The 10,542-nt window shown below is 40.1% G+C and overlaps 1 protein-coding gene across 2 annotated transcripts; it reads right to left on the bottom strand.

The window, feature by feature from the left end:
* Window positions 1-210: 210 nt before the first annotated feature.
* LOC100381409 (uncharacterized) lies at window positions 211-9,599 on the bottom strand. 2 transcript variants are annotated; one of them, XM_035959656.1, is made up of 16 exons: window positions 9,157-9,437; window positions 4,897-4,944; window positions 4,235-4,405; window positions 4,109-4,157; window positions 3,358-3,414; window positions 3,037-3,207; window positions 2,814-2,948; window positions 2,647-2,708; window positions 2,474-2,561; window positions 2,277-2,388; window positions 2,105-2,181; window positions 1,904-2,038; window positions 1,409-1,573; window positions 1,219-1,332; window positions 747-843; window positions 211-651 (listed from the first exon to the last, which is right to left on the bottom strand). In XM_035959656.1, exons 3-16 carry the CDS (start codon window positions 4,369-4,371, stop codon window positions 515-517), a joined length of 1,536 nt encoding a protein of 511 aa, XP_035815549.1. In that variant the 5' UTR covers window positions 4,372-4,405; window positions 4,897-4,944; window positions 9,157-9,437; the 3' UTR covers window positions 211-514. The 2 variants fall into 2 exon arrangements, with proteins under 2 accessions (XP_035815549.1, NP_001167721.1); NM_001174250.1 differs by having other exon boundaries at window positions 256-651; window positions 4,235-4,380; window positions 9,157-9,599.
* Window positions 9,600-10,542: the final 943 nt, after the last annotated feature.

The following is a 10,542-nucleotide window of genomic DNA, read 5'->3' on the forward strand; positions in this document are numbered from 1 at the left end:
AGCATCCCACGAGCTCTAGGCTGGCTTCCAGGCCAGCACCACATGCCTCGAAGCCAGCCGCTAGACGCCTGGACCATCACGTTGATTTGCTACGGTCAACTCATAACCACTACCAAAGGCATCCGTATTTGCCTTTTCTTTATTATTACCATCAAACCTCGCACATTATCATAGCTTTTTTTTCTTCTTCTTCTGAGAACAAGCTCGAAATCAACTATTAGCAAGATAGTACTTAATATGAAAGCAGGTGATAATAATGACGTTTCACGACAACCTGAATACTTGGCAATCTGCAGCACGAATTTACATCGTCTAGCTTAACCTAGAGGAAAGCAGTGTTTTACTATCTATTTGTGCTGGATCTAGATTCTACAGCATGGATATTTACCAACTGCGGCAAAGAGAAAGCTAACCAGAGACCGTATGAACAAGAGTACTAGGCTACCACGGGACGGGACGCTAGCGGAATCCACAGTTGAGGCAAATGGATCAGCTCGTGCACGTTTTCTTCTGGTCACTGCTGAGGTGGGTAAACGGGCGCTGAAGCAAGCCCCGGAGCCCGCTGTGGCTTGATTCCCCGAGTGCGCATGTACTGCAGGAACTGACCGGGCAGTTCCTCCAGAAGGGATTGCACGACGGAGATCTCGCCACCTGTGCACAAGGGCATAGAATCGTCAGCGAAGATGGTAACAGTTCTCTTCTATAGTGTGACAGCTGGGGCTGCCATGATGCAGACTGCTGCTCACCTTGGACTTCCCTCATGGGAACAAACTGGACGATGTCGCGTGTCGCGATCCTACCCGTAGAGCTTTCCAGTCGCTTACCATTGTCCGCGTCTAAGATCTGTCATGTACAATTTGTTAAGTGGAGCAGAGAAGATCACAGAACAGCGTTGCAATCTAACAAGCCTTTGTTAAGTTTCAGACAAGAATAAAGTACATCATCATAGCATAAGTGGACAAACATTCTGGCAGATGCAAGCGACAGCATGCCTGCAGATTCATCGAATGAAGTGCAAAACTAAGCACCGATGAACTGCCAGACTAATCTACCAAGTGCTCACATGGACACACACAACATCCAACAGCTCAGCTTCATTTAACAAACATGGTGAGGTGTGAAATGCTTTGTGTAGGAAGGAATTCACTTACAGCATACAAGCATAGTGAAAATGCGCATACACATAATATTTAGGGATTTCTTAAGGCAGCTCTTTACCTCCATTTGTTTGAAATCAGCGTTTCCAACGCCTACAATGAGAATCGACAATGGCAGGTCTGATGCCCTTACAATGCAATCTTTTGTTTCTTGGATGTCAGTGAGAACTCCGTCCTGCAAAAATGGTCAGATAAATGACATTTTGAACCAACAGAGGTTTGAGGTTATGTGAAGAAATTTGACTGCATACCGTGATAATGAGAAGGACAAAATATTTATTGTTTGAATATTGAAGGGACTGGCTTGCAATATCTGCAGCTTTGTTGATCACGGGCCCGAACATAGTTGGCCCAGCAAGGGAAACACTGTAAAGAGAAGAGGTGTATGCTGACATGATGCCTTCAACTCCAACCACCTGTGTTCATAAATAAAACCTTAACATCAATGATGATCTCGATATTTTAAACACCACCATTAAGAGAATATAAATAGAGATAGCATCGATATAAGCAATGTGAATGCTGCCAGTAGTGTTATAGTTCATATGCTGTCCAGTTTGTCTTCATGTTCAGCAAAATTGCAGGGGCCACACATGATTTGACAATCCCATAACTGCGCCTAACATACTATATCCAAATCTACATGCTATATTACGATTATATGGTTGTGATGGTAGAGAATAAAATATAGTACAGAAATATGTTCAGCGTGCTCAAAAGATATGCTCAGCAGGCATGGAGCTCACCTCAGAGTCATTTGTAGCTGTATTCAAGTTAAAGCAATGTGATACATAACCATGTACCCTTGCTCCAAAACCCCACGTAGGAAATCGCCTATCATTGTCATAAAACTGCAGAACTTCGCCAACCCCCAGCATTGCCTGGTGTGGGACCCAATTAGCAGGCTAATGTTGCCTAAACAAATCTAGCAAAAGACAGATCCTAACCTGTTGATACGAATTAGGTCTGCCAGAGGGGTCAATGTAGTGCAAGGACTGGGGTACACGTGGGTCTCCATTTGAAGCTGAGAAAGACAGAAAAGTCAGTCATACACTTTAAATACATAGACGTTGAACGTTGTTACAGATATTGAAACATAAGCTGAAAAATCAAGCTAACCAGTAAAATCTATAGCCACCATGAAATTGAGCTCAAATCCACTGGATATATAATCTAAGAAAGTATGCTGGACTGTTTCCTGAAACTTGTCCACAAACAATTGTTCTTTCATCTGTCATCAGTTAAGACAAATGAAGAGAAGTTAGCTGAAGATTCTTTTCTTAAGTATATCACATAATACAAGAAAAAAATCAAACCTTTCTTTGTCCCTTGTGGTTGTAAAAAATTGCTGCAGACTTTGAGGTATATAGATTTTCAAGCTGAGTAATAGTTGTCTGGAAGGCCCTGTTATCAGACAACAAAGGGCACAAAATAATCTTAGAACAGACAGCAAAAGGAAGAAGAAATAATTCAATAGTCATTTACATACCCTATCAGTTCATGGTCACCACTGGAATTAAAATCAAAACACTCAACTAGCAGTGGGTTATCCTGAAATATAGCACAAGGAAAGGGAAATCACAAGGTCAACAATGAATTATGCATGTGCTAAGATATGCTAACAGAAGTACCATCATATCTGTAAAATTTACTTGCCTTGCTTCCATACTGCTGCGATGTTAAAGTGATTGGCCTCCAAACAGGGTTCAAGTTGTCAGGTACTACTTCCGTTTTGCAGATTGGAATGGGACCAGCAGTCTCTACCAGTTTAGATATTCTTAAGAAGGGATCCTGTGTCATCAATACCAAGTAACACTTATGAGAACTATAATATTAGCTTATAACATTACTGTAGTGAAGGAAGTTTATTTATCCATACACTTTTGGAGAACACATCTTTATTTTCCAAGTTCACGCAACGCAGAGTCATCTCAACTGCCATTCTAGAGGAGTCACTTTCTTCAGCATGTACTGTCATTGTTCCATGAAGACCATGTCCACAATCACTCTGAAGATTCAATGTCAGGCTACGGTTAAATTTTGTTACAATCTGCGAAAGGAGCACAAAACAAATATCAGGCAGTGCATTCTTGTGTCACTTAAAATTTGCAAATAGTTAGATAACTTTGTGTAGTACAGAAAATGCCAAAACAAACTATTCATGGTATTTGCATTCATCAATATAATCGATGTTGTCAACCTCTGATAAGTTGCAGCATGCTACCCCCAGAAAATCCTGCTGTGTCAAATTCAATGTCTGCATAAATCAACAAATGCATATATTGTAAGTTGCATAGAAAATTAATTACTATAAACCAGAGGAAATCTATTTAGTTCTGATATGAGCGAAAGGTCCTAAGTTCGACTTCCTGTGGGAGCGAATTTCAGACTGTGGCTAAAAAAAATCCTCTCTTCCGTCCCACGCTAAAGCAAGTCTAAGGCCTTGTCCCCGGTCGCAATCGTTTTATGGGCGGGGCAGGGGTTCGAGGGTTTCATCAATCCGCGTGAGAAGATCTACTTAATATAATGCCTAGGGACTCTACTTAATATTATCCCCCGTAGGTCGAGTTTTTTTAGTTCTGATATGAGCCGAGAATCATTTTCCATTGTTACCTGATCAAATTTTTACAAAATAATGCATACAAGTGATTAAGGTTAAATGAAACTTTCTTCTAGGCTATTTTGTATTTGCTATTTTTCCACAAACAGAACTTGAGAGAATTGCTCAGCCAACTAATCATGCATCTCCTTTGAAATAAATCTGTACTGTAAATGTGCAATATATAGAACAAATGGTCAAAAAATATACATTGGCAAATGTATCCATACACAGAATACTGTAACCAAATAAGAAAAGTTTGTTGGCTGATTGAAACCAATACCTCGCCATTAGGTAATAATTTGAGAAGAGACACAGGAAAAACAATGAATTAAGGGTACAATATTAATACCTTCACTGGAGTGTTGTGGTACTTTGTGTCAACATCATATATCCTGAATCTACCATGAGTTGAAAAACAGTAGCAGTTAGTAGTTTTCTGTGAGTAATGTCTATATTTATATCATAAGATACTTACATGAGTGGTTGCACAATCTCAAATTGGTAAGACATTGTAACCTTTGTAATCCATGAGGGCTCCAGTGAATTTAAAATCACTTCAGTACGGCCAATCTCCTCTAGCTTTCCTTTGATGTTAGTGTAGACCACTAACATAGGATCACTCTAGAGCAAACATATAATATATCACCTTTTGAAGAAAAAAAATAGAGATGTAAAGTAACCCAAGCAAACTTAAGTAATCTATGTCCAGTTTCAGTAATTATACACTGTCATATATTAATCTTATGTAAGGTGTAATATAAGTGAAGGTTGTATGCTCCACTTGTTGGTAAAATACAGGCATAGCAATATGAAATTTGTATTGCAAGTACCATTTTAAACAGTATCAACTTAGTCTTCTCATTTTTCACAGCTCAACCAATCACTTGTATCTAAGAATATTCAATGACACAAAAGGCAAGCTTTCATGCATCTTTTTTTTGAGCTAATGCTATTATGCCTCTGAATATCGGGTTTTTTTCTTGAATACGCAGGAGAGCTACGTATCATTGCATTAAGTAGAAGAAAGACGGGATCCATACAAAACAACGCCACATCCCCCAAACCAAGGGGAAGGGTCCGGGTTAGTACTACCATGATGGAATTAAGGTTGAAGTACTTGAGAATGCTAGGTTTCACCTTTGAAAAGGAATCTGTATTCCGCAACTTCGATGCTGAAAATGACAACTGCAATTAGAGGAAGACAATAATATATCAGGCATCACTTCATCAGCACAAGAGATCATCAGATTGACATTTGTAGCTAACTCAGGCAAAATGTTACTAAGTTGTGCCATATAGGCCTAATTGGCACAGAATCATAGGTTAGTACACCATCTTTCTAAGGCAATTAAGATCACTAAGGAAAACTTAAATCAAACTACCCCACAAATCATAAATCGATGTAAGTTATTATATCCAAATACCATGAAGAAGTTAGGATGTGGTAACAAGATTTGTGTTGACACTCAAAAGTGTCCCGACATAGAAGCTGACCAGGCTAGGTGTCACCATGGAAAAGCCGGCCAGGCTAGGTCCCTAAAGTCGACTAGGCCACCATCAAAAGCCGGGCACACTAACTTCCTGTTGCCAGGCTTGGCCTCCGTGAAACCCGACCTAGCCAACTTGGTAGTCGGCTAGGGCAACTTTTGCTGGTTTTCCGAATCGATTCGTTTCTAAATCGTTTTTAGAATTGGAAACTTAAAATATGTTGTGGAGTTGTTTTCTACTAGGGTAAGACCATTCCCTCTAAATATATGAGAGGGTTACAGTCGTTTGCGGTATCCAACATCCAATGGAAAAACAAACTACTATCTCTCTTCCAACCCTAATGTTATTGTTCATCGCTTGATCCAACAATCAAGGATGACGCTATAGGCTTGCCAGCCAATCTATAGCAACCTGACGACGTCCTTTCCCGATGGGGTCCCTCCTGAACGAGCTTCGGCAGTTACTTTGCTAGTTTTCCCAGAAACTAGTTGTTTTTCGTCACATGTGATTGGTTATCCTTTCATGGTTTACTTGTAAACCTCTCCGTCCTTCACCACGCAAGTGTGATATCTCTGCGGCCTTCTCTAGTCCATTGAAATCTGAATGATCTACCCTAGTTAGTGTGTGATCCAATTCCACATCAACACACTTCTTGTATTGGTCTATTTTGGACCCCCTTATTTTTCTTTTTAATATAATGATGTGCAGCTCTCATGTGTGTTCGAGAAAAAAAAGAAAAAAACAATTACTTTAACTCTACTTTATAGCTGAATCCCTTTGCCCTAAACATATTCTTCTTTGATGCATACTTTTTGTGCTTGCCATTACATATGCATTTGGCCCAAAAGGTTGATCGCATCTAATTTTTGACCCTCTTTTGATCTTGCTTACTATTGAGAATTGTGTTGCTTTAAAATCAGCAAGGAAGTCAAATTCATTGCTTATAGAATACCAAGGTATGACACTATAAAACTGCTATAGTTACCCTGATGTATATCTTGCAAATACACCATATGATTCTAATAATTATTTTGCAAGTGATATAAATTCTCATGTTCATGTTGAAGTCATAAAAATAGCAGATTTGTTGCATCGGCTAATTATTACGTTAATAATGATCTTTATCACAAAAATCATAATGTTGGGCATCATGTTCAACAGCCGATGTCAACTATAAATTCTTTGGGTCTTAATGCTACTAGCAACATACAACGTGCATATCCTTAGTCATCGACTATAAGTTCACAATATGTGGTTCCACAAGACATGCCAATGAATGAGAGAATTGGCTATGGTGATAGCTAATAATTCAGTCAGTTACTCTCAATTTATATGCTGCATAATATGATAATAGAGCACAGGTTCTACTTATAAATTCAACATTATATGCAAATGCTCATGCTCATAATTTAACTTATTATGTTACTTCTAACTCAAACCGAATTAATGGAAAATTTAGCAAAGTATGCTAATGGTGGTGATACTCACGATTCAACTTTATATGTCGCTCCTAACTCAAGCTGAATCAATGAGAATTTAGCTAGATATTCTTAATCAGACCTTGCTAAAGTTAGAAAGGAAATTTAGACTCTCTATAAACATTATTTAGAGTTGTAAAAAAGAGTTATGAGTCGTGCTTGGTGCCCACTTTGGGATAACTAGCAAGAAGCCCATCACACCTGAGTCATCGATTGTGAACGTAAGAAAAGGCGAAAGGGCCTCTAGCGTAATGGTTAAGGCTTCTGAGTAGCACCTCCAGGTCCTAAGCTCGATCCCCCTCGGGGGCGAATTTCTAGCCTGGTTAAAAAAATCCCCTCGTTGTGCCCCGCCCGCTCCCGGATTACGTCCTGCGCGCCACCCTTCGGCTGGGCCGTTGCAGAGTGGGCGGTGACGGCCCGCTAGTGTGGGGGGGGGGGGCAGGGTTCGGGGATTTTCTTGGCCGGGACCATGTTTCGGTCTCTTCTTAATATAATACCGGGAGGGCGGTCTTCCCCTCCCCGGCCGAGTTTTTTTTTGTGAACGTAAGAAAAGAAATTTTGCTAGTTGGTGCAGTTCACAAAGAAAGAATTGATATGGATATAGTTTGGCTAGAGATGAACAACAAAATATCCTTTATGAATCAATCACATCTCAAGAAACAAGTCTATCGACAGAAAAACATGGGAAGCGCAAGAAGTTGGATAGACTTGATTTTTAGAGAGCTAAAGTGGTTGTATGTTTATCCCGTGAATACTGCATCATTGGTCAACATGAAATATAACCAAGCGTTGTTTGGTATATGAAGGTAATAAAGATCAAGCCCCTAAAAGCATAAAAAGGAGAAGATAGAGCTTACACCAAAAAGGTCGGACAGACCACCATATGGTCGGCCAGGCCGCCATAGGGTCGACCAGGCCGACTTCGTCCTCTGATGCACAAGCCGAGTAGACCGGGTCTGGGTCAACCAAGTCGGCTTTATCTACCTAGGCCAAGTCTTGGACGGCTAGGTCAACTTTATCTGCCTAGGCCGATTTTGAGTCGGATAGGCCTATTCCAACTGTGCCTCCTACTGTGTAAAACGGTCAGGCTGATTTTCCCTATGGATTCCGAGAACTTTTTTGTGGAGCAGGCTATAGTTAGCCATATTCTAGAGATAAGGAGCAACAGCGTCAAGGACATGTACTTCTACAACATGATTAACAAGATACAAAGCATAAACATTTTACCAAAATTTCAATCCAATCATATTCTTTCAATTGATGATACATCTACTAGTGATATTCTTACTAGTAATGTTAAGAGACCAATTGAGGGAGGTATTTTACTTATCAATGATGATATAAACCTAGATTGCATTGACCAACATATTATTCCCTATCGAGAGGTTATTTTGTCGGAATTAGAGCTTTCCCCAATGATCATATGGGATTATGTATCTATGCAGGTTGTTTTATTTGTTTTAAATTCAATTCATACTTGGTCCCATATGAGGTACAATTTCTGCAACAATTTTGAATTTAATGATTTGTGGCCAAGATTGAAAAATACTACAGATGCCGATGTTGATTGTACAATCAATTCTCGAACATCCAGCAAGAAAGACAAGTGCAAGGAAGGCAATAGCTTGTTTGGTTATCTACATAGGTTTTGTTTAAGAGGTAAAATTTAGGGTCTAGATTAGAACAAAAAAATAGTTGTCCTAATTCATCCCCTCTTACCAAAAGGAAAATGATAGTGGTTGTGTGTGCCATAAAACAAAAGACTTTTTCCTCCTCCCCCCTCTAGCACCCACTCCACTTTAAAATGTAGTTGACCTCACCTGATTCCCTTGTAGAAAAAATGCCTATGGAAGTTTACAAAATCGTTACACTTATTTTGAACACAATGCGATGTCAATCAACGTGAGGGACCACAATTGTAAACTTAATGTGCCCTATCGCAGTTCATAATATAATTCCCATCAGAAATGGAACAAAAACGTAAGGCGAATTAAACGAGGCACGCAACTGCAATACAGCGAGATCAGTTTCTTCATATTTGGAGTGCAGAGCATTTCCCAGAACAAAGTTAGAACAAAGTGGGTCATACGAAACGCGTTGCCTGCTTGAGTCCGAGCAGTTTTGGTGATCAGGCCGGAGTTGGGGACACATTAAAAAAACCCCAAACCCCGCCTCACAGTCCATCAGGAGTGGAACATAAAAGATAAACCAATGCATTCGTGAAGCAACTAAGCAGTACGTCTCTGAAATCATGAGACCACAGTTTGAGAAAGGACCCTGATTCCAAATCCCAGAATTTCCGCCTGACCGAGTCGAAACGAGGCGCAACCACCAATTAAACAAAGCAACAAAACACCAATCCCTCCCGAACCCAAAACCGCTAATCACCACAACCAAACGGCAATCCAACCGATCGTGCGCGCTTGTTTACCTCGATGGGCGTGTAGAGGCCGCGGAGCCCGCGCGTCTGGAAGAAATAGTCGACCGCATCGTTCGGCCCGCCCTGCTGCGCAGACGACGACGCCGCGCCGCCCTGGGTCCTCGCGCCACCGCCGACGCCCTCCATGCCGCCGCGCACGTCACCGTGCACGGAGAAGCACCCACCCATCCCGATCGATCGATCTCCTCCAACGTTTCCACTTACGTATAGATTTGAGGCAAGGGCAACGGCACCAAGGGATATTATAGTGAACTGAACAGTCAGGAGTACTCGAATTTCACCTGCCGCGCCGGGGACTGAGATGATGAAACGCCGGACGCGGCTATTTCATGCTGAGCCTGAGCCTGACCGTCGTACACGGAAACTTCAGCGCAATATTTTTGTACTTTTCGTTATTTCTACGCGTTTCTGTTGATTCAGCTTCCTGGAAAGGTTAGGGGCGTTTTGGTTGGCGATTAAAGTTGTCACATCGATTAAATAATATATATTACAAGTATTAAATAATATATATTATAAGTATTAAATATATACTTAATTAAATTTAATTGATTTGTCTTAGTTTTATAATTAAACTATATTTAATACTCATAATTGTTATTTAAATATTTGATGTGACACGAGCTAAACTTTAGTTTCCTGTAACTAAACAGGTCCTTACTAAAGTTTGATTAGGCCAGAGTGTCTATATGTCAGTGTAGATTGTACTAACTAATTGCAGAGTAATTATGCAATGTTTAAAATTAAATTGGTACTTTGTCACGATTTTCATTTATAAGTATAGAGTATAAAAATATAGAGGGGAGAATGTGGATGTGGATGCGATTTTGGAGCCAACAACCATAATTCAAATCACTTTTTATAATTTTATATTTTTTTATATTTAAATATACAAGAGCATAATGATGAATTAACATAGAGGTGCGGTAGGAAGTCTGCTAGAGACGGTCTTAGGATTTGTTTGGTTCGCTGACTCAGTTGCTACAGTTTGCTACGCCTAAGTTCAAGCAAGTTTGTCTGAGTTAGGCAGGTGTTTGGTTTATAACCACAATTGTGACAAGATTTTTCTCCTGCTGTGTAGCAGGGGCGGGCCCCATTGAATTCAAGGGTATTCAAATGAATACCCATTGTTTTTGGCAAAAGAACTTCAATATATATATACATGTATATAGTGTATATGTATGGAAAATAAAAAATGAATCAAATAAATAAAAGAATCCTATTAATGTGGACTAAAATATCTCCTTCCTACCTCTCGTACTTAACTAATCCAATCGTTTGTCGTGGACCATGAAGCCCAACGAACGACAAAGCCCACCTCAGTACCTCACGACAAAAAAAATCCCCAAACCCTATTGTAGTCGCACCATGACAGAGCCA

This window comes from Zea mays, chromosome 6, assembly GCF_902167145.1.
Source record: "Zea mays cultivar B73 chromosome 6, Zm-B73-REFERENCE-NAM-5.0, whole genome shotgun sequence".
Classification (NCBI taxonomy): domain Eukaryota; kingdom Viridiplantae; phylum Streptophyta; class Magnoliopsida; order Poales; family Poaceae; genus Zea; species Zea mays.